This window comes from Pocillopora verrucosa, chromosome 6 (genome assembly GCF_036669915.1).
Source record: "Pocillopora verrucosa isolate sample1 chromosome 6, ASM3666991v2, whole genome shotgun sequence".
NCBI lineage: Eukaryota > Metazoa > Cnidaria > Anthozoa > Scleractinia > Pocilloporidae > Pocillopora > Pocillopora verrucosa.
In genome coordinates this window covers 12,861,337-12,885,018 of record NC_089317.1, presented here as the reverse complement: position 1 = coordinate 12,885,018, position 23,682 = coordinate 12,861,337, and the positions used below count along the sequence as shown (strand labels likewise).

Genomic DNA, 23,682 nt, shown 5'->3' with positions numbered 1-23,682 from the left:
TTAACTAGCTGTAAACCATTTACACTTAGTTACGTTTACTGGCGTGTAATTAAAATAATTGATTTAAACTTCAAAACACATATTTGTTTGGAAATGAACTGCCTTTTAAAGAGAATACAGGGTAGAAAACGATAAAAACGTCACCAAACTTGAGTAGGATTGACTTTCACAGTAGATTTCCACAGTAGATTCCACAGTAGATTAAGTTGATTTTATTTTGAGGTTTAAAAAAGGTGTGATATCGGAGGGACACCATACGGAAAACACAGCCAGGGATCACGATGAAGACTTTTTAGTTTGCATAAATTGACGGACTTGGCTTTTTTTGACGTCGAATTAAGTGTACTAGAATCCCCGAGCCAATCATATGCTGTCGTTAGCATGCTATATTTTTAATGATGTCCTTGCTTGCGTACATCCTAATATGTTCCGCTTAACTACTATCCAATAGTCAAAACGATTTTACTTACCATTTGAGCATTTAACCAAATCCACAAACTAAATCGCACCTTCTAATTAATTGTATGAGCATCAAACATCATACCCGTAAATATAATCGCAAAAAAATTTATTTCAATTTTAGTCCGATATTGGAATGTTTGTTTGAATTATGTCAATTAGAGCTTAAAATTGTTTTTTTCATCCTGACATGTGGCCACGCATGACCGATTTTTTCAACCTCACAACTGCACGTGTAATTTATTTGCTTTTAACCTTCGCGGCAAAAGATGTTGGAAACTTCAATAATCGCGTTTCGAGGCTGTTTTGGTTTTGCCTTACTCCTAATAGTTCTAAATCCACCACAAACTCGTACGTATCTATTTCATATACCTCAAGTTCCATTTTAATTCCTGGGAAGTTCTCTGTGGTCGTTTATCAATATGTTTTCAAAATAATTAAGGTTGCCGTTAAAGCAAATGGTTTTAATAGTAGTTTAATGCCTTTAGCATTCAGCATGGATGTATTGTTTCTTTACCTGATATCATTTCAGGGTCCGTTACGATTACAACCAAACCGCGCAATCCAACAGACGTTGTGGAAGGATTGAACAGTGGAAGAGTTCTACTTGTTTGGAAATTCACTCTTGATTCTAGCGAAAATTTGCAGAAAATTACCATCGGAAGAAGGAGACCCGATGGAAATCAAGTAACAACAATAGCTACGAGACCGGACGCTAATTCCTCTCTCAGTGTAGATGGTAAATTTAGAGTATTCTACAATGCAAAATCTCCGGCAACCCTAGTCTTAAAAAACGTGAGAAGAACAGATGATTACGTATACTGTCTTGAGATATTTTATTCTGATGGTATTGGCAACGGTCGGACAAAAACAGACGTTCGTGTTCGCGTGTTTGGTGAGTATGAAACCACTTCCCTTATCTTTGTTACTCATGCGGTTGAAATGGCTGTTTTTAAGTCTTCAGAGATAAAATTAGGAACGTATTTCTGTATTTCTAGGTATTCGTACTACATCAATTGCAGGGTTTCGTTAGAGATAATAAAGTGCAGTTGTTACGTTTCTTGATCGAGGGTTAAACCGCAACAAGGGAAAACCGTAGTGTCACAGGAGAAATCAGTGAATATTAACTGTGGATGTTATAGCAACATAATAAATATCTAACTCAGAGGGAATATATATAAGTGATGTTTCCTGATATTGGACATTAAATTTCTTTTGAATGACGTGGATGAGATGGAATGTAAATTTTCCCATTGCGTTGAACTATAAATATACTGCAAAGTAGAACACACGTCAGAGGTTTGCGTCAGTAGTGTGTGTTCTTTTTTTTATTTTGAGAACTTTCTAAGTTCATGTACTAAAATTAACTCAATAATACAATTTTAATTGTTTCCATACTTTACAGAGCTATTTGCTGCTTTAATTTGGAGTTTGTGTGCCGAGTGCCTCGGCGCCTCTATGATTTTTATCAACCAAGAGCACCAAAACATTTTTAGAGAGATTAGTAAGCATATCTTGTTTTGGGTCTGTTTACAACATCAACTTTATATAGAGTTAACACTTTTAGGGTAATGGAAAGGACGTCTTCAGTTATGCCTGTTGCTCAATTCCAGTCAACCAGCTGGAACTTAATTGTTTGCTTGTTTGTTTGTTTTTTTGGAATTTAGTCATGGTTTCCAATTTTAGTATGCTGAAAGAAAAGAAATTAGGATCGGTAGCCAGATTTTATTTCATACCCCCAATGATGTTAAAAAATGATAAAACCTCAAAATAAAAGGCGATTCATAGCGACGTTCGCATGATGACGAATTTCATCTTCAGCCCAACGAAAGCTATTAGCGAAGAAGAAATATCATGATAATACTATAACGGAAGCAGTAAGGTTTCTTCGCATGTTTACTTGTATGCTACATCTGTCTTTTTCCAGATGTGCTTTATGTCTCGACGCTAAGAAAAAAAATTCGAGTGTGGTGAAATCGAACAAATAAAAGCAGGAGCAACTATAACGACCACACCATAATTCCTAATGCCCATAATCAGCTGTAATGAATACCATCTCTGACAATTTGAGACGAAATCGGTTATTCCTTGAAAGCCGGATGAAGGTTGCTTCAATAAAGACAGAAAAGGAAAAAAAAGGAAACGTCTAAACGCCTCTTTCTTGCGATTTTTTGACTGCCCACTAAATTTTGTTTCTTTACTAATTTAATTATGCATCAACCTTTGTCTGCTAAGCGTACTCAAAAGCCCTTTTCTCTGCTAACTCTTGCTGAAGAATATTCTTCCCGTGTCTGATACTCTTGTGTGCATTTACTGAGAGAGTAGATATTTGTGTTCATTTTGCTTTTACTCCCTTCATTATCAGCCCCTCCAAGTATTACCAACGCGCCTATCGAGAGGGTACATGTAGAGGCTGGAAAAGATTTAACGCTAACATGTAATGCCTCCGGTGATCCCCAACCAAATATCACCTGGACCAAAGATGGCGTCCCATTGAGCTTCTCTAGTGACGCCTTTCATCAGTTTCGTCTTACTGACGTACAGAGCGAGGATTCAGGATCGTACAAATGTACAGCCAGTAACGGATACGGCAGTGATGCAACAACTGTTAGCAGAGTCGACGTAAAACGTGAGAACTGATGTAAAACCCAATTCATTGCTCTACCAATTAAGTTGGGATATGTTTCACATCGTTCCTTGGTGTGTTTTTAGCCTTTGCGTTGAGATGGGATTATCATTTTTCTTCTTCTTACAAAATGGTCTTAGCAAAAATCTCCTTTGTATCTTCCCCTCATTTCTTCGTTTCCCCCTTGAATCGGAGGTTCTCATTTCACATACAAAAAAGTGCCTCCTTAGTGGACATGACTGGGGCAGAATTTTTGAAGAATCCTGATATACGTTTTAATAAATCCAAAGCTCACCTTTCCGTCTCCTCTAAATTTATTTAGATGCGGACACGCCACACATTTATTTCATAGACTAAACAGTTTTTGGTGTCATATTTAGTACCGCCGAGAATAATCCTTCCTTCAGTTAGAGAGGCAGAGATCAAAATTGGAGATGATTTCGTCTTGGTATGCTACGCATCTGGTGACCCAACACCCAACATCACTTGGACTAGAGAGGGTTTCTCAGCGATTGAATCTATTGGTACCGGCAACTTTCTGCGACTTGTTAATGTGAGCAGAATGAGTGCAGGATTATACAGGTGTACAGCTGGTAATGGATATGGAAACAATGCTACCAGTCTCACCATAGTCAGCATTATATGTAAGTATCTTATTTCGTTTGTGCTCAGGAGGCTAAAAGTCTTAGTGATGCTAGTTGATGCGACGGAACTTCTGTGTATTTTGGTTTACATTGTTCACGACATACGAACAAATCACATCATGGAATATCTCCTTTTATGATAAGGTTCGGATATAGCACACGCTTTCATTAGTTGAAAGAGCTTGTTATCAGAGTACAAAACACGGAGCTAGGCGAAAGCTATCACGCTATCTGTCAATTTGTGGAGTGTCCGACCATCACTTGGACTTCTCTCCGGCTTTTTTTTCGTTAGCCGGCAAGAAGCAACAGGAGAACCTAAATATGGTTTTTAAACATCCCAAGCGCCGTAATTGGCGTTATTATAACGCGAGTAGGGACGAAAATCATCAAAGAAGAAACGAAATAGACTGTCCAAGTTTTAAAGTTTTTACGCTCAGTGAGATTGTAAGCTTACGTAAAGTGTATATAGTTTCGTGTTTGAAAACAAACAGAACAAAACAGGAATAACGAAAAATATAAGCAAACTGGCGTAACTGTTAAAATTTATACAATTAATGATGGTTTCTGAGCTACTTCGGTCATGTTGTGTTCCATCGCGGCGCGGCAAGAGATCGTCTTATTTAATAGATACATTGCTTTTTTACAATTTTGTGACTTCCTCTCTCGGTAATCAATGTATTATTAATACTTTCGATGAACTCTAAGAAATCTATGAAATGGCTATTGGGGAATTTATGCAATAATGTTTTGAAAAGAAATGGAAACGCTCATACTCTATCTCGACATAGATACAATATGTAAATTTTTGCAATTTTTGTATGACAGGTGGTGAAAAATGTGAGCCTCGCAAAGTTGGACTAACGCTCACAAATGAAACGTGGACGCAGTCTTTATTAAACCGGGATTCTATTGAGTTCAAGACCTTGGAATATAACATTTTGTCCGCAGTGAGTACGAAGTAAACGATAAAGAGGTTAGGCATAACGTCTTTTTAGCGATCCCGTAAACGTTATCATCAAACCCACTAAAGAAAGGTTTGAACGTCATTTCATGGTCATAGCGTTCGATGCGAAGTCTTTCTTAAACCATGAGCTACCTCTCTTTCTCGGATCAGTGGCTGATTGCATGATTCATAGGAAAGAAGTCATTAAGTTACGTCTGTGTCGATTCAGTCATTTCCCTTCTTGCTTTTGACACTTGCGGGATTCCAGCTGGGAAAGTGGGGCTGTTTCTAGTCTAGAGTCTCACCTGAAGAATCTTCTTTGGGGAAATCAGTAGATGACATCCCAATACGCTGCCAAGAAGTAGACCGATCGAGGCTAAGCTAGAGGTGGGGAAACAAAAGTTTTTGGCGGCATTGAAATTTGGGTGTGAACTTATCTCGCTTTGATTAGGTTGGCTGTGAAGACACGATAGATAAACTTGTGCATGTTTATAAAGGTACTCTTGTGCAATTGATGGAATACAGTATTACCTCAGTCACTTTAATAGCTGCTCATTGCAAATAAATCTTCCTTTAATACATTTCTATATCATTCACTCTTCTATTAGACAAGGTTCTCGTTGCTGTATCTGTCAACACACAACTTGAATAATAATCCATTCTGTGTCTTTAGATCTGGAATGTTTACGCGCAACAGTCTAGAAAGGAGCTTTACAAGGTGACAGTTGTGGAATTTAGGTTGGTATATTCTCTTATGTTCTTGGACCGGTTTTCCATAAAGGAACTTTAACGTTATATCGCTCTGTTAGGCATAGAAATCGTATTCTTATTTCCTTTTTAATTCGGTTTTAGGCCTGGTAGTGTCGTTGCCATTGTTAGGCTTATGTTTGGAAAAGGGGCGATTGATCCTTTGAAACCAATCCAAGATGAAATTTCGGGTGGAAAATTGTCTTCTCTCAAAGTCAATGCTGTATTGGATGTGAATCCAAAGGATCCAGCTACAACAACAAGTACACAATAATACTCCCTTAAAACCTTTTTAGTTTTCTAGGTTAGTCGGTTAGTAGAGTTTGCCAGGTGTGCTAGCTGTATCCAAGTGCATTAACTGTGGCGTACTCGTATCCAAAAACAAGCAAAGAGTTGTCATTCTAGACGAGAACGTACGAAGCTTCTACACTTCCTTTTCTAGAAAGCTTTTTAAAATTTGACTGTCAAACAAGATATAAACGAACAGAGCTACAAGTTAAAAAGAAAGACCGAAACGAAACCAAGCAAACTGATATACCTTTTTGAAATAAGGAAGACGCAAAGCTATTTTAAGATAAGTGACAATTTTTTTTCACCACGAATTATCGAGAACCTGTCCTTAGGAAACAAGACTTTCTACAATTACCATCAGAAAAGTTAAAGCTTATAGTTAATGGTTACTGTCTTTGTTCTGTAGAAAATCAGACGGAAACTTCGAAAGCAGGTGAGTGATATTTTGTGTCATTTTTTCGGTTTTTCAGTTTTAAAAGCCGCTGCACTCAAGTAGGCTTTTCATGCCGTGCTACCTGATTAAATGCGCATCAATGCCTATTCTCTTTGGTTAATATTAGGTTGCGTTTTAGAGATTTCATCCCTTAGGCATATATAAACATTTTTCATTGATAAGAGAATACAGATATTTTCCTAGGCTGTAACACCTTAAGTACAATTCCACTGCAATATGTGTGGCATGAACAACCATAAACGTCGCTTTATTTAAAATAGATCGTTACTTTGTTAGGTTTCGATTGGCTCAAGGAGGGAACCATTCTTCATATTGTGTATTCAAGTGTCATTTTTGTCCTTTTGGTGATTTTCTTTGTGGTCGTTATCTTGCTATGGAGGAGGCGTAATAATCCAGGTACTCCTTTATACGCTTTGAAGTGTGCTGTTGTGTGATTTGTTTGGTGAACTCCTTCAGTGTTTGGTTTCTTGTTCTCTGATTTTATTGGTTTTTGTTTACCTCAGTTATATAAGTTAGCATGTGACAAACGTAATACATTACTGATGAAAAAGCCTTTTGAGGTTATTTAAAAATTCAGGTCACAGAGGTATCCGAATAGACTTGAGAGAAATAGTCTGCTACCCGTTTTGCTTCAGTAATGGATAAATTTAGGATACTGATTTTTTTGTTTCGTAGGTCCTTCGACTGAAAATGCGAGGTAGGTACAGACAGTATTCTGTTTGTATCATGGTGTTTTGTAGTTTCTAGATGCAATCATATATTTGCAGACATCTCGCTGAGCATGCTCACTGACGGAGAGAGCTCATTAGATAATCTCAGACAACGCAGACGGTTGGATTGGAGTAAAAAAGTTGGAATTTTTGGGCAGAAATTTGAAATTGAATTGGTTTATTGTTTGTTGTGAGCAAGAAATCAGATTGTACCATAAATTGTCAGGGGGCATGTGTAATATTTTCAGTATTTGAAAATTTACTTTGCTTATGTATTCCTAATTGGAATGAACTAAATAACGTGTAAAGCTTCATTCGAGGATTTGTTCATGTAGTGGAATATCGCTCACTCGACTTCTATCAGTTCGAACTTTCTGGCTAACTCAAATTGAAAGTAATTTACATCGAGGTACCTTTTTCACTCAGTTACTATCTATGGACTTGATCGCCCAGGCATCTCATGTTAGTTTTCATTACGGCTAAAATGAATTTTTTTAAGTTCGTTTTGGTTGTTTGGCCCCTCATTTTGATTAGTGCTGGGTATTGTTATTACTTTTAAGAAAGTAACGACTCCGCGTCAAGTTCTACCACTATGCTGCCCATATTTATATACAACATGTTCATTCTGGATTTTTTTCAGTTGCCGTTATCATCGCAAAAATGCTACGGATAATCAGGTAAATATGAAGAATTTTCGATGGAAAGAGATGAGGTCTCCAAGTGCCTTGTTGTTATCAGACTTCATGATCACTTGTCAGGTGTTTCGTTACAGTCACCGTCGCATTTGGTTTTCGTCATTTTTTTCACTTCGCTTTTAGGATCAAGGGAACCCAGTTCAAGCCTGTGAAGCATACGTGAATATCTCCGAACGTCTGATTTTGAGCGAAGAGGAAACGGTAGTTATTCAATCGTCGCCATCAAGTAACGCAGTACCGAGCAGAAGACATCAAATGGACTCTGAGTATATGTCCATTAAGGGAATAACAACAAAGTTCAAGAAATGGGAAGTAAAACGGGAAAATGTTCAAATCTCGAGAGTTATTGGAAAGGGTGCTTTCTGTCAGGTTGCTAAGGCAACCGTATCAGATATTAATGGAATAAAGGGAGCAACAACTGTGGCAGTTAAAATGCTGAAAGGTATGTTGCGGAGACAAGTAGTCAGTACCTAGTTTTTAAATCGTAATTACAGAACAGATTATCAATAAATCAACAATTTTTACAAGGAAAAAAGCGAACTTTGAAAAACATACATGGCAAAGCGGCTCTTTCCTGTTGGGATAGTTTGTTGCGTACTCTAAGAGTGACATTCCTTATTCGTATGAGAACATTTCGTATGAGCACATTGTATTCTATGCAACTACAAGTCTCAAACCTCCTCACATGCTTATGTGTAATGGCAATGTTTTTCTTTATTTTTGATAGAAAATGCCCCGGATAATGACAAAAAAGATCTACTGTCAGAGCTGGATTTGATGAAGAAACTGAGGCCTCATCCTCATGTCATTAAACTGATGGGATGCGTCACTAAAACTGGTAAAATAGGAAAAAGATATTGATGACACTTTCGTTTGTTCCGTCAAATCTGAATTTTAGTTATTAATAAGTTTCATGTTGAAACAAAGGGTTATTTTGCAGATCCTTTGCTTGTTCTGATTGAATACATACCTTATGGTGATCTGTTGGGTTACCTAAGGAAGAGTCGCGGCCTAAATGACACATACTTTAAAGATCCGGATGTTAAACCTGAGACCAACCTAACCTCAGAGCAACTGATACAATTTGCCCTGCAGATTGCTGATGGAATGAACTTCCTTTCTGCTAACAAGGTATTCACGAAGCGTGTGTCAGTGTAGCACCTTGTTTTCCACTCTGAAAAAGTGTTAGGTCGTAGCAAAACTTTGCTCTGAAGGATGATTTGGAAGGTAAAAGTAACCCCTCGATGCTAATGAACCACAAATTCTCGGATTATGGCGAAATTACCTGGTTTGTCATGTTTATCAAGGCTGAATTGTTGTGCACAATGATAACTCATACGGGCACGTACTTGTTTCACTCCCCTCTTCCCCAGTGCAAAAAAGGGAAAAACAACATGTAAAGAAAATATTATTCCTTTCGTCGCAAGCGTAAGACTGAGAAAGAAATCCAAGTCCTCTATCGCATCTAATGTATGGAGTTAGATCAGAGCTATGTAATTCTCATTTCCTGTCCCCCAAACCTCCTCGTCATGTCGTCAGATGTTTCTGTTTCTCGTGTTATCTTCGTGGCTTGTCTAATTTCGCTTCTTGAGTCACTCCACATTTCGTGGCGTCGAAAGGTAATTTGTGTCGTCGAAAAGTAATTCGTGTCGTAGCAGTCACTGCTTGTGACCAGCGGTAAGCACGTTTTTAATCGTTATGTTGTGTATCGTCTCTTTCTGTGAAAATGTCCTTCAGCACACCGAGTCATCATTCAACTAACTTTAACTCTTTTTTTTAAGAATGCCATTTCTAATGTTACTTGAACGCTCGAAAGTGTACTGTTTCAGTAATGACCGTAACGAAATTGATTATGCTTTGTACTTGATGGATCATTTTCTAACGTTGGGCATTCAACGTTAAATCGTTTGGAAAGGCACTTATATTGCTTGCATTATGTATATTTGCCTTGAATACACTTGCCACTATCCTTGTTTTAAGATGGCTTTGACGACCATCCTCTCAGATCTAAATCAAACATGACACCTGCTCAACTCTGGACGTATGGTGTATTATTTGGACGAGGATGTACCTGATAGAGAAACTTTATCCTATTGAATTGATTTTCACGATCCTCCACCTTATGAAGAATATGTTAGGGAAACATGGAAAGAGGGGACGATTGAAGTTCCAGAAATACCATGACCCTTACCTAGAGAGTCTTTCAATCTTTTTAAATCACAAGTTAACCCACATGATCGATCTGATTGTCATGGACTAGACCTTAACATCAAAGCTGCAGAGATTATTCATGGCTTGTTTTTTACAAAATCGAGTACAAGAATAGAATTTCTGCTCGCTGAAAAGAGTTTGAAATGTAACAATTATTAAGCAAGAAAACAGAACAAATTTTGGAGATGAAATGAGTGAAACAACTAAATAAGCTATGCGTATACACTAGTATGATCAAAGGTGGAATGAGTACGTGAAATGGTAAAATTTGTCGGCAGTCTAGTATCACAACCTAGCCCTAACTTAGAACTTTTGAACATTAGGATTAGGGTTAGGGCTAGGGTTAGAGGTAAAGGCAAAGTTAGGATGGCATAATCCACAAAAATTACGTCATTCCACCCGTCATGCCATTCCGCAAACTCATTCTTCCTTTTATCCTTACCTTGTGTAAACATGATGTTCATCACAAATTCAAATTAACTGCAACAGAACTAAATAAAAGTAATAATGTAACTAGTTTCATTAATAGTTAACAGTTCTAGCATTCTCCACAATGCATGCTTGGCGGGGTCCAAAATCTATATGGCCTCTGAAACTCAAAAAAGGGCTTAAACTCAAGCCAGAAGTTGTCATTAGAATCTATTAGTTGATTCACACAAATATTCAAAGAGGAAAGCAAAAAGAGTTGAATATACGGGCATTCGTACAGTGTAGATATATATGTGTTGATGTCAAAAGCGCAGATAACTATATGCCTCTATCAAGAGGTCAAGAAAGTGATCAAACACAGTGCTTTCCAAACGGTTTAACATTGAATGCACAACGTTAGAAAATGATCCACCTGGTACAAAGCATAGTCAATTTCGATGCGCTCATTCATTAAAAGTGGTATTCTTCAATTAACGTTAGTTGAATGAGAACTCAGTGTGCTAAAGGACATTTTACCAGTAAGAGGCGATACACAACATAACCATTAAAGACGTGCTTACCGCTGGTCACGGGCAATGACTGCTACGACACGAATTACGTTTCGACGCCCGCGATATGTGGAGTGACTTAAGAAGCGACGTCAGACACGCCACGAAGATAACACGTGAAACAGAAAATTCTTCCGACGACATGACGAGGGAGTTTGGAGGACAGGAAATGAGAACTATATAGCTCCACGAAGTATGAATCGACGACACGAACAAAGGATGCCAATTTTGTCCCTCATCTTACTCCATACTAGTAGACGAACTACCGACCCATAGAAAACTCTTTGGTGAGCAAGTTAAGTTCATTTATGACAACGTTCCGCATGCTATTAGGATCAGTCATGTTGAAAGTGTCGTGTGAAAGTAAATTAAAAGAAAGATGGTAAATTTCCAGCTCTGCCGTCGATTAGAGAAAGTTTTTGGTTTTTGACAATTGGATGACCGAACTCAGAACTTACCGATTTTCCTGTTCTGAATGGCTCCATTTTTTAAATTACATTACATCCATGTGTCAGATCATCCACCGTGACTTAGCGGCCAGAAATGTTCTTGTTGGTGAAGGAGAGAAGTGTAAGGTGACAGACTTTGGAATGGCGAGGAATGTTAACCAGGATGATATCTACAACAAAACAAGTCGGGTAGGAAACTGAGTTACTCCCTTTTCTATTTAACTCGCCTCCATTTTAGAAGATTTTTTTCGCTCTTACATCAATTTCTACTTAGGATATCGTACTTTGGAAAATTCACCAATTCTCCTCTGAATGAAGGAAGAAATCAATATGGATTTAATATTTCTGTTGTGTGATTTGAACAGGGCCGTCTGCCAGTAAAGTGGACCGCCTATGAGGGTTTAGTATATGGAAAATACACAACGCAAAGTGATGTGTAAGTATTCCCTCCTTTAAGATACTCTAAACATAGCCATCTGGGTATGACTCGACTCCAGGTCCGGATTTTGGTCATTCTTATTTCTAAAAGTCCTGTAATGCACGCAGATTGTAATATCTTTTTATTTTCACTTCCACTTTCATTTTGTCACAAGAATTTCGCTAAGGTGAAGTTAAGATTAGGAGTTAGGTTTGACTTGAGCAAACGTTCACCACAAACGGGATCACAAAGATTTTATGCTGTATTCTGAAAAGAAATGAGCTCAAAGTTACCGGTATCCCTTTAACCATCGCAAGCATACCTCTTACTAGCTTAGTTCTCCTTCCTGTTTAGCTTCCCAGATAATGCGTTTTTTTGTCGTCATTTGAATCACCATGCTTTCTAAGAAATGATTATGGAGACTGTCTAGCGGCCTTAAAGGATGCTGGCAAATAAGATTGACGAAAATCAGTTGATGTTGAAACTCGTGTCGTTTGAGAACTAATCTTAGCAGGGAGCTTGAATTTTTTGCGTAGTAAAAAAAGCTATACTTTGCAGGAACTCAAGTTAATAGCCAAGCTGGTTGCTCATTCTTGAACCATGTTTAAACATTAATATATAAAGATTTAACCTCTTTCCTGTCTCGATTTATTCATATTTCTTTTTTAAGACTTCAGGCTACGTGCAAAATCCCATAATAGATCTTGGCCGATGACGTCGGGACCACTGATTAAAATAAAATCTGTTTTCTAAGCAGCGAGAAAGTTAAAATCGCGAATTATCATATTTTACTTGACTCAGAGTGCTTCCCTGCCTCATGCATTTCATTGCTTTTTCCTTTTTTGTAATTTGCAGGTGGAGTTTCGGTGTTGTTCTGTACGAAATATTTACTGTAGGTACGTCTGAATTTAGCAAATATATAACAGTTTTATGGTTAAAACAAAGCACTATTTTGTAAGGACCGGGGAAGAGGGGATAGAATTGCCGCAGTTTTTAAGTACGTTTTGACGAGGATGATAAAGTGTGGTTCGTTCTAAGACAATGAGTCCTGGGATATCAAGAAAGTTAAGTATGTTAATATTATTCTTGCCTCATTACTTTTGTTTAAGCGTTCATTTTATGTCCATAGGTGGATCTCCTTACCCTGCGATTAACGCTCGCGAAATTGCAAAGAAACTTCAGCAAGGATACAGAATGCCAAAACCTAAACATGTTGATGAACAGCTGTAAGTGTTCTGCTACTGTTGTTTTTAATCCTTGTTACCACAGATAGCAATGAGAGGTATAAGTGTTTGATGTCCTGTCATTAATTTATGACCATTCAGCTGAATCAACACGTTTTGGTATGACTCATGCCATAATCCGTACTGTTACAGTAAGTTAACCGGAAACGAGACATGCGCGCGCGCAAGTTTGACATTTGGAAGTTTTGGTATTTGATGGTTTGGTATTTAGGTTTGGTACTGTGATTTCTAACACTGCCATTTGATTGAAATTGATAATGTAATTTTTAATGTAACGTGTGAAAACTAAGTAAACGGATACGACACAATGGACTGAAGATGGCACGTGTCACGCCGAAACGTGTCTTTAAAAAAATTTAATCGAAAGTTTGAAATTTGTTTTATTTGACCAAGTAGGCTTTGAAAATGCCAACGAGTTAATACCTTGTGCAGTGTAAAAATCACAGATGTCTGTGTTTATGCGGCAAAATCGCGAAATCTCAAGATGTAACCAAATCCGAAAACTAAATCTCGGAGTTAAGATTCTTAATATTATTGTAGATGTTATATTTATCACTTGTCTTTAGTTACCAGATTATGGTCCAGTGCTGGCAGGAAAATCCAAACGACAGACCGACATTCCCTTCACTTAAAGACATTATCACTCGTATGTCTAAAAACAAAAATGTGAGTAAAAAATTACGTTTTTCTTTAGCCGTAGTAGTAGATTATTAGGTAGAACTATCATTTAAATGTATATGTTTTGAAAGCCTGTGTATGTTTCTACTTAGATATCTTAGGATTTAAACCAAAGAGATACATGTTGTATATGGTAGTCACGAAATCTGGGTGATAATTCAAAAGGAAATTAACGGCTCGCATATTTCCCGCTTGTGACCCTCCCCTAATAATCCCCGTTTGAATTGTACGGGATTAACTTTCTTCTCTAAAACGGATGACTTGTTGCATGTATTATTATAAGTATTATCATTGTTGTTGTTGTTATTATTATTATTATTATTATTGTTATTATTGTAACTGCAATTTTGAATAAACAAGAATGAATTAATTTTTTTGCAAAGACTAACAAATGCTAGTTGGGCTCGTGCAATTTGTGGTCTTTAAAAAATTTACAAGTGCTTATTTATTCAAAATAGCACAAGAAAAATCATGTGATTAAGTAGTAATAATATATGTGAAAAAATACAAAATAGCTTATCATAATTATGCGGAAGCAAAGCACGCGCATCAAGTGCAAAAAATAATTTATTCAAACCCTGCCAGTGACTTTGTGCGTTCGGTCAAAACAACCGCGTACGATCAAAACAATAATATGCAACGATATTTTCACATATTTAATGCGCAAAAAAGCCCAAAGTCCGGCTAAACAGTTCAAGGAATTGTTCAGTCTGGTTTGTTACTTCTTTGCGCTGAATTAACCCTCTTCTGCATTGAATTACCTGAAAACTGCATTTATCTAAACCAATCAGAACTAAGTAATTTTTTTATGTATCCTATTAGTACCATTATCATCATCATCATAATTACCATAACTTTTTATAATTTTACATCCTTCTCTTCCATATGTTAGACTTAGAACCATATTGACACATACTAATGTCGAGGTATTTTTCTTTCCTTTTCGTATTCAGGACACTTATTTCAACATGAGAGAGTATGATACCACCCTTTATGCGAATGTCGATGACCTATCTATGGAATGAACGAAGACAATCAGTTGCAACGTATCATAGAGGGAGGGGATCAGTTTTAAATATTCTTAGCAGTCTGTAGAGTATGGTTACAGTTGCTTTGTCCACCTTGCTTCAGTCTGGTTTTGAAGTTGACTCATCTTTAATTAACGTTCGTTGTGCACTTGTTTTTGTTTGTTTCCTTAAATTTAGTCTCAAAATACCAAATTATTCCTCAATAGGTTTTGGCAGTTTTTAAACAAGACTTCAAACTCTCAAATTAACTTTTGGCTTTGCTTTATCTACTTGTAAATCTATAACGAGTTTGGTGACCTCTATTTCTCATCCTTGAACGGCAGTCAGCATATTAAGATTAATCATTCTACAAATTTTTTAAAAACATTTTAGAGCCTGATCAAGTTTTTTATCATTTAGGGTGGATTTTAACGTTAATTACAAACATTTTTTAACCTAGCACTACAATTGGTAAAAGTCTTTTAATGGTATGAATCATAAATTTCATTTTTTTCAAATATGCAGTCAGTTTTTTTTTCACTGATTCGATACACGACCCTACAAGCAAATAGTATTCAGACTACCAGCTTTAAATAAAGATTATAATGATATTGTTTGTGGTCTGTGATCTGCTAGAGAACAGATGCAACATGGAAACTACTTGTTATCCACTAAAATTAAAATGTTTACACATTAACCTGGAATATAATTTTTTTAGGGGAGATAAATACTTACATTGAGAAACGACCAGGCAAATGAGTAATGGTTTTCGGGCGAGTTAAATGGCTTAAACGGAAGAGATAGGCGAAGTACTATTCACCTCCCAGCAGTCAAAGAGGAACAAAGTAACCGTTTCGAGGAAAGTATTTCATAAAATGAGGTTGTTGTTCATGATTAAGGGTGTGAAATCAAACTTACCGTAAATTATATTTGTTTGCTGTTCTGAAATAACAACTTCCACGCACACACATGACTAATCTTAACTACTCGGCATCACAATAATAGAAACCCTTATCTCATGGGTTCACCTCCCTTACGGGCCTGACTTTTTCAGGATTTAGTATCACTACTGCTTAAGGTAGCGTTCATTACTGCGAAGATCGCTCTCTTCTTTTTTTTTTTTTTTTTAAATAATCCTTTGTTAAACATATTATGTTTAAACACATGTTATTCATATACACGTCACTTCACGGGTTTATCACAAACCATCAAAATCAACAGCTCCCAGTTGGCTTGTTCGCTAAGTTGGAAGAGCACTGCGCCGATAGCGCTGTACGGGTATACGGGTGGGTGATAAACGCAGTGCAAGGATATTGGCTGAATTCATTTTGAGGTCCATAAAATCGTAGAAAAAAAAAAAGGAACGAGGCTAATATCCAGCCATCTTGACCGAGTAACAAATAAAAAGGCCTTGACTATGTTTTGTTCTGTTGTGTTGTAAAGTACTCGGGAAGAGGCTAGAGCACGAAAGAAGTGTAGGGGCAAACACGTGACGTAATCGAATGTTTCTTCCTACTTTTTGAGGGATTCTTTATTTGTTTTATAATAAATAATCCGTCAAATTCCCCTCACATTTCTTTCTGTTTTCAAAACATATAATTTTCAAAGCGAACAAAAGTGTTGTCAGCATATTTTATACTCTCATAAAACCCGCTTAAATAATCCAATTAAAAAGTTTGCTAGAATGGTTCAAATAATCTGATATGTTGAAAAAAACTAAAGCTGTCAAAAATGTTAACGCATTAAAGTTCACAAACTGGAAAAATACACAATCTGAAATAGTTCGGCAGGTCGAATTCAACACATTTTGCTTTTGTTCAAGGCGTTTGTTTTATGAATGAACGACAATCGAATTTACAGGAACATGAAGATTGCTCGGGGTGACAGCAGCGTAACACTAGGCTGCAGTGACTGATGTGGCCTTCCACTCAACGCACTGAAAGGATAACAGAGCAAGTTCTTAGTTCACTTAAAAAAGCGGACGATATAATTTCTGAGGCTTGCTTCACGGCGATGACTCATCACCATGATGAGTTAGCCGCGATGGACCACAACATCAATATAGTCGCCCTGACATCCTTAATAAGTATAAATTTTAAACAGTAACGTTAGTTTGGATATATTTTTTTCTCATTCCTGCTTTATTTTATTTTGTTTTTGAACACGAAACTTATGATATACTATACGAGTGTTAGCTGTGTTTGATTTTTATTGCAGCACGTAAGCTTACAATCAAACTGAGTGCGAAAACCCTCAAAACTCGGACAGTCCATTTTGTTTCCTCTTTGGAAATTTTCTTCTTTCCTCACGTTACGATAACGTCAATTGCGGCACTTGCCGTGTTTGCAAACGTTTGTTTGGTTCTACTGTTGCCACTTGCCGGCTCGCTCGTTCTGAAATTTCTGTACTCTGATAAAACACGCTCTTTTAACTCAATGACAGCATGCACGTTATATCCGAACTTTAGTATAAACAATCTTGATCAATTAAGGATTTCTTACATAGCAACAAGATTTCGCCGAGAGTCGGAACGGAAAGCCAATGCAACTGTGTTTGTAACACAATAAACCCACCAGAGCCGTTTACGTTTTCTTTGTTTTGACTGTCTTCTATCGCGCTTTGCGACTCCATTGCTACATCGTTCACAAATTACGAACTTTGTAAGTCCGCTCTACGCAACGTTTTTCTTGCGCGGGATCAAAGCCTATCTTGCCCGCTCGGGAAACCAATCAGAACACAGAATTCGCTCTATATTGCCTACGGGCGCTGTGGGAGATATAATAATTGTCATTATTGACGAAGATAATGGCTGTTACGGAGTCTTCTCGCTCTCCGACCGTCTATACCTAGTTTACTACAAAGTGCGACAAGTTTTGTAACGAAGTAATATGATGAAAATCTCTCCGTGCGATGCTCCTTCTGACCATTGAGATCGTCAGAAAACGCATTACGAAAAGAGACGCATATAAGAATGAAGTCGCATGAACAGTACTAGGACCCCAACGAGCATCAAAATAGGCCCACAATGAATGCTACCCCCAGTATTATGTCATGAAAGTTTGATGGCACCGATGTACACTCTTCATTCAAGTGCACAATACTTTAGAGCTTAAGCGTGGACCCCTTGATACTGAGTCCAGCGCACTATCCACAAAGACGCATGCGTCTCTCACTGAGCAACCTATGACATGTATTTATGTATTATAAGTGATGACTATGAATGTTACCATTATTATATTTTCATCAGTTGTTATTATATAGCTGATCTTTGTCTCCCCACTATTTCACAACTTTCTCTCAACATTACCTTTGGAGAGGTAATTACAATGCGATAATTGTGATAAAATCGCACAATCATACACATTGACTTTATCTCAAATCGTTATTTCCCAGTGCCTCCAGAAATTACTGAACCGCCACAATCAAAGCCTTTGCTTACTCTTGGAAAAAACCACGCTCTGACCTGTAATGCGTCCGGTGAGCCTCTACCAAATATAACTTGGGCGAAAGATAGTATTCCCGTGGACAAGTTTAATGTGATAGGATATCCCTTTCATTTGATGAACGTGAAGAGGGAGGATGTAGGATCAAACAGATGTACAGCTAGTAATGATGGAGATGATGTTACATTTGTAACACGTGAGTTTGATACAGATACCGGTACCTGTGGGTGGATGTCTTTGTGAATGCGTTTTTGTCGGCGGTGCACTGACCTTCATAAGGTTCAAGTTTGATTTGTTAATGTGAACGCCAAGTATTGCTCAGAAATTTTTGTGTTAAGAAGAGGTTTTGCACGCGATAATTACCTTTCTCTTATCACTCAAGAATAAAGTCTTGAAAATTCTGGGAATATTTTTTCCCGCGCTTTGTTTCAATGGCCGGTTGGAACAGTTTGGTTGCCAAACGAGTCTGATTCAAAACCTTTTGCCTCAGAAGAAAATACAGAAACACAAAGATTGTAAAAACATTTTTTTTTCTTAAAACGTTCTCCAACTCGTGAAACATACTATTTGTAAAAGTGCGTGAAGATAACCATGTCGTTGGGGCAACTGAGTGTATCAGTAAAGGGATCACGCTCTTGGAAGAAAGTATTTTTAAAGTTTTCCACGAAGTTGAATATTCAACGGAACAGTAAAAGATCATGGAATTGCTATTGCTGTAAAGACGTCTCTGTTCTTAGCTTGATATCAGCAATGGTCATTATTGAGTGTTTACTGACAAAAAGGTGGAATGTGTGCTAATTTCTAATTTTTTTTATTTTGTCGCACTGTAGGTAATGATTGTAAAATTAGGATAGTTAAATTAACATTACAGAGTGAAACCTGGAAGTCAGCCTTGAATAACAAAGAGACAGTTGAGTTCAAAAGATTGCAGGCAAAATTGACATCAGATGTAAGTATGCTGCAGCATTTCGCAAGTACATCAGGTGACCACTTTAGGGCAAGAAACCTTTTTATTTAATATGTTCACCATTCTTTGATGTTTGAGCGTAAAATTCCCTGTAAAAAGAATTTGCGTATTTTTAAGATGTCATAATGAACCTGGCAAACCTATGGAAGCTTGTGTACTCGATACTTTTTTTTCGAGGTAAACGAACTTTTAAGTTTAAAAAGTTCGATTTTTTTGGATTTCTTACATTAGGTAGTGAACCAAAAATGCAGAAACGATGTTTTTCATTCAGGATACTCCCAAATAGGTTTAGAGATCATATCTTAATAGCAATGGACAAGTTACACCGATGGCTTGGAGAAGTGGATTAGTTACACATTATAAATGTGTAAATTTAACTCATCAAGTGAGAGAAGTGTTCTGTAAGGTTTAGGGCTGCGAGTAAAAAATTATTGTCTCAGACGATTGGATTAGAGCATGGTTTTTTGCTTTGCGTGAACATTTGAATTCTGAATTTTTAGCGTTTTTAGAGTTAAAGATAACTCTTGCTCTTGTATTTAAGATTTCTTCAGTTTACATCCAAAATCTTGGAAAACAGCTGTACACAGTGAGTCTTGTTGAATTTAGGTAAATGTCAAGCTAAGAACGCTCAGTGTTTACATATTTTAATTGTCTTGGAGCAGTCGCTTTGCATCTTGTAATCCTTTAATATTACAGGATGTAGTAAACTTTAACGGTTTACAGTTTATCGACGTGTTTACAAGTATTTTGAGATATACCGTATATATATATATATATATATATATATATATATATATATATATCATGGTTAATTTTGAAACATCGATCTTCAATAGAATGATGTTCATGGAAAAGATGAAAATGTGCCAACCGTTTGATATTATACAAACAGCTTTTATCGGCGAGTTTTATTTCTTTAAATAGAGCTGGCAGTGTTGTTGCCATAGTAGAGCTGAAGTTTGGAAAATCTGTCAATGACCCTTTGAAACCACTGAAAGATGAAATCAAAGATGGAAAGCTTGGGTCATTTATAGTTGGGCCTGAAATTGCACTCTCTTCAACCACCGGTAAACCAAATGGGTTAAACATATTCGAGTATATAAAGGATACTACACACTGCTAGGAAATGCGAATTTTACCTGGAATGTTGATAAGATCTATCACATGTTCGCTTCACTCACTCGTGAGAGACATTATCCACGGGAGATGATAAATTCGTATCCACAACTGCACATTTAATGTCCCGTTTAATGTCCCGTTTAATGTCCCGTTTAATGTCCCGTTTAATGTCCCGTTTAATGTCCCGTTTTAGTTGGATACATTTATGTCAGATGTAATGGAGAGCTCTCTTGCACGTAAGAATAATAAATAGGCACGCGTAGATATGGAATTTCTCCCTGTGTGTTCAACTCGATATCTGTTGAGTTGAATTAAGCAAGCTTTTTATTGCGAAAAAACCAAAGGTTAAAGGTCTTTCGTTTCTCTTTCATGTAGCTTTGTTGTAATTCTTGTTGTTGTTATACTCAGTATGAGTACAAGTTGTACTTATATATTTATATTAATTATTAATTTTCAGTCGAATCACATCTACACATCTACTCACCTTTACATCTAAATATACTTCTATCTGGCTAATAGTATCAATGTGCATTCATTTTGTGGCGTTAAACGTGTAGTATTTATCAATAATTTGTAAATCATGGTAGAGTCGCGCAAGCGCAACTGTTACTGCACAGTTAGCGAGCCCAGTTCATGCACTATCGGAGAAATATGATCGTACTTTCTGGTGTCAGTCAAAATGCACGCAGCAAAGTTTAAAATTTCTTGCTATTTAAGTATCGTTTCGTTCAATTTAATGCTAGTATTAAACCTATTCTTGAGTTGTGTGGTTTTGTTTGGGGAAGCTGTAATGTAGGTCTACTAGATGGCATCTTTAAAGAAAACCGTTATTACCGTTAATACCGTTATTACCTTGCTGTCTAAGTAATCCTGTCGCCTTCTGCTTGTATATACCAATAATATGAAGCGAATGTTATATTTTGTAATATTGTTAAACGGTGGAACAATGTTTATGATTTAGTCTACTTTTCTACCGTGAATAAATTTAAGGGAAGTCCGCGCCTTACAGCTTAGGAATTTATAGAATATTTAGTTATTTAATCAATTGAAATTTTATTATTTTCATAGTTGTGTGGTTTGTAAATTGTTATTTATAGGGCCATGAAGTAGACTACAGTCCTTAGCTGTAATTATGCACCCTTTCCAAACAAAGTGAGATAGATAAAGGCTACGAAACACACTTCAAGAGCAAACTCTAGTTTCCTCGTAAAATAGGGAAATGTTAAGGCGGGGAAAAGTTCACATCATGAAAATGGTAGAAAGGGTGCTTTCCCCCAGGTTGCAAAGGAAATAGCTTTGAATATCAACAGAAGGACAGACAACTGTTGCAATTAATAATTTAGCACAGGGATATGGACAGTTGATTTTTGTTTCAAGAAATTGCCAAATTGTGTCGGTAAAAATAAATCTGAGGTGTTCGTCTTGCTTGTTCGTGGTGCATGTTAAGGCACGGCCATTTTAACGACTCCTACCTTCTAATATGCTTTTTGACGTTGCCACTCAAGTTGCCACAGGCATTGAACAGCCAATTATCCAAGGAAGTATCCCATGCTGGTGTTAGAATCAAGAATAGGTTTAAAAGTGGAATGATTCATTAGTTTTTCACTGTATAGCTGCAATTGAAGGAATTGAAAAAGAGAATAGATTCGACAGTTTCTTTTTTCCTCTGCATTTAAGGACTCAATACACCTCTATGTCATCTGCAAAGAGTTTGGTTTGTGATGTAATATTTCTTGGAATGTCATTAATGTAAACAAGAAATAAAATGGGACCCAACCCAGTTCGCTGAGGTACGCCAGACTAAACAGAAGTCCAAGATTAATAATCTCTATGCAGAGCAACTTGCTGGTACCGGTCTGTTAAAAAACTTCTAAGCCAAGGCAGAAGTGAACCTTAGATAAGTTAGTAATCTTGTGGTTTCCGTTCCAATTATTCATCGAGACTCAGCGGCCAGAAAAGTGCAATGTCAAAGTGTCTCTCCGTTTATTTTAAGGCGAAATTTGGGGTCACAGGGCAACACAAGGACGGACCATATCAATCAGAAGAAGATGGATCGGGGATTCAATGCGCTTTTAAAAGAGCTCCCGTTCCAGCACACTTCTGTTTTGAATAAGAGCATGTCAATTTGTATAGTTAATGTTTTATTCTATATTACACTTATTGTATTATGTGATTTTTATTTTTACTGTCAGTGGTTGCTATGTGGCCCAGCCGGTCTAATTTAAATGATAAAAGTGAGAAATATGTTGCTCGATAAATTTAATTACACTTTTGACGAATATTGAGTCTCGGGCACCAAATTCGACGTGAGGGAAGACAATCTCCATAATGATGATGATGTGACTCCTCATGGATGAGAGGGAACCAGGAAAGAGGAAATGTTAGTCTGATGACTTCAGCTCTTCGACCAGAAATGATTTTTATCTCACCACAATTACAAATTTTTACTTCAACAATTAGTACCTAATTTTTGGTGTTTTGTGGCGTTTTCATGGAAGCTGTTGAAGAGACAGTTGGAAATTGAGCGGATGTTTGTTAACGCGCGCGAAGACAGAAGGATGTGGCATAGCTTCGGAGCTGAACCTACTTAGTGGAGTTTCCTGTGGAAGAGAAGCGGAAAACGGAGAAGAATGAGCTAGACGAAGATAACTCGAGTATACTTTTTTGAAAGCTTGAAACACTTCCTGGCTCGTACTCGCCGCCATTTTGCTTGCGGACATCTTTAAAGAACTTGCCAAGGAGTTTGTTGAGAGCAGCAGCAGGTATGTTCATCACATTAAAATTTCCATCGACCTACTATTCGTAAAACCCTTCAAACTTTTTCCACTCGTATTTCGTGTTCTTCGTAATGTCTGACGACCTTCGAATTCGGCAGCGATGAAATCATCTGGTTCTCGAATCGAGTGCAGTCTTCGTCGTGCTCGTCTTTCTCCCTTTCGTCGCCTGTCTTCCTCCAAAATCTCTAAGAAACCAACTCGAAAGACTGACATATTTGCTTCTGAGTTTTTGTTCGTTTTCTTCGTCTGCGCACTTTTCCTTAAGAAGTTTTTCAAACTTTACTCCAAGAGACATTTTGATGATCAAAACAAACTTTTGAATTTAGTGGGCCGTACAATGAAATACGGACTAATCCTAGCGCACTTACTAACTGAGAGACATAATAAAGGCATTGATTTAAAAGGTTAAACAAATAATTTGTTAAGAGGCTTTATCGTCAACTGGATACGGAAAATCGTTGCTATTACAGGTTTTGTATCGATCTGTTGTAGAGGATAACGGACGCAGCCTGCACTTCTTCAAGCACGATTTGTAAGTTATTAATCCAACTGTTTCCCCGTTAAACGCCCTAACAGACGACCATAAAGTTTCAAGCTCGAGAAATAATAGGGTATGAACAACGAAGTTAAGGGTTGGAGACGCCTTTTATTAAAAGGTTACGAAGCAATTAGGTGACTTCAAAGACGTTACCAGAACTGTTGTTTACTGAATCGAACCAAAGTAAATCACGAACAAGAGTTTAGAATCTCTTGTATCGAATCACCACTGTAAGAACTAAAATGAAAGGTGCAGAGGAATTTCTAATAAGGTCTAGAAAATACC

At 37.2% G+C, this 23,682-nt stretch overlaps 1 protein-coding gene across 2 annotated transcripts; it reads left to right on the top strand.

The window, feature by feature from the left end:
• The first annotated feature begins 702 nt into the window (after nucleotides 1-702).
• On the top strand, nucleotides 703-15,120 carry LOC131779859 (fibroblast growth factor receptor 3-like). 2 transcript variants are annotated; one of them, XM_059096443.2, is made up of 20 exons: nucleotides 703-810; nucleotides 992-1,354; nucleotides 2,825-3,088; nucleotides 3,466-3,729; nucleotides 4,555-4,676; nucleotides 5,346-5,410; nucleotides 5,525-5,682; nucleotides 6,117-6,143; nucleotides 6,441-6,560; nucleotides 6,840-6,861; nucleotides 7,515-7,551; nucleotides 7,693-8,011; nucleotides 8,297-8,407; nucleotides 8,510-8,700; nucleotides 11,273-11,395; nucleotides 11,572-11,642; nucleotides 12,480-12,520; nucleotides 12,754-12,850; nucleotides 13,435-13,534; nucleotides 14,500-15,120. In XM_059096443.2, exons 1-20 carry the CDS (start codon nucleotides 729-731, stop codon nucleotides 14,569-14,571), a joined length of 2,649 nt encoding a protein of 882 aa, XP_058952426.2. In that variant the 5' UTR covers nucleotides 703-728; the 3' UTR covers nucleotides 14,572-15,120. The 2 variants fall into 2 exon arrangements, 1 of the variants encoding a protein (XP_058952426.2); XR_010717892.1 differs by lacking the exons at nucleotides 11,572-11,642; nucleotides 14,500-15,120.
• The last annotated feature ends 8,562 nt before the right edge of the window (nucleotides 15,121-23,682 follow it).

What these genes read in the sequence shown, in the direction of transcription:
- LOC131779859 (XM_059096443.2), top strand. Translation starts at nt 729, where the DNA reads ATGTTGGAAACTTCAATAATCGCGTTTCGAGGCTGTTTTGGTTTTGCC. An exon ending in GGATCCAGCTACAACAACAA is followed by an intron (nt 5,683 to 6,116) that starts GTACACAATAAT and finishes TTTGTTCTGTAG; the next exon opens with AAAATCAGACGGAAACTTCG. An exon ending in GAGGAGGCGTAATAATCCAG is followed by an intron (nt 6,561 to 6,839) that starts GTACTCCTTTAT and finishes TTTGTTTCGTAG; the next exon opens with GTCCTTCGACTGAAAATGCG.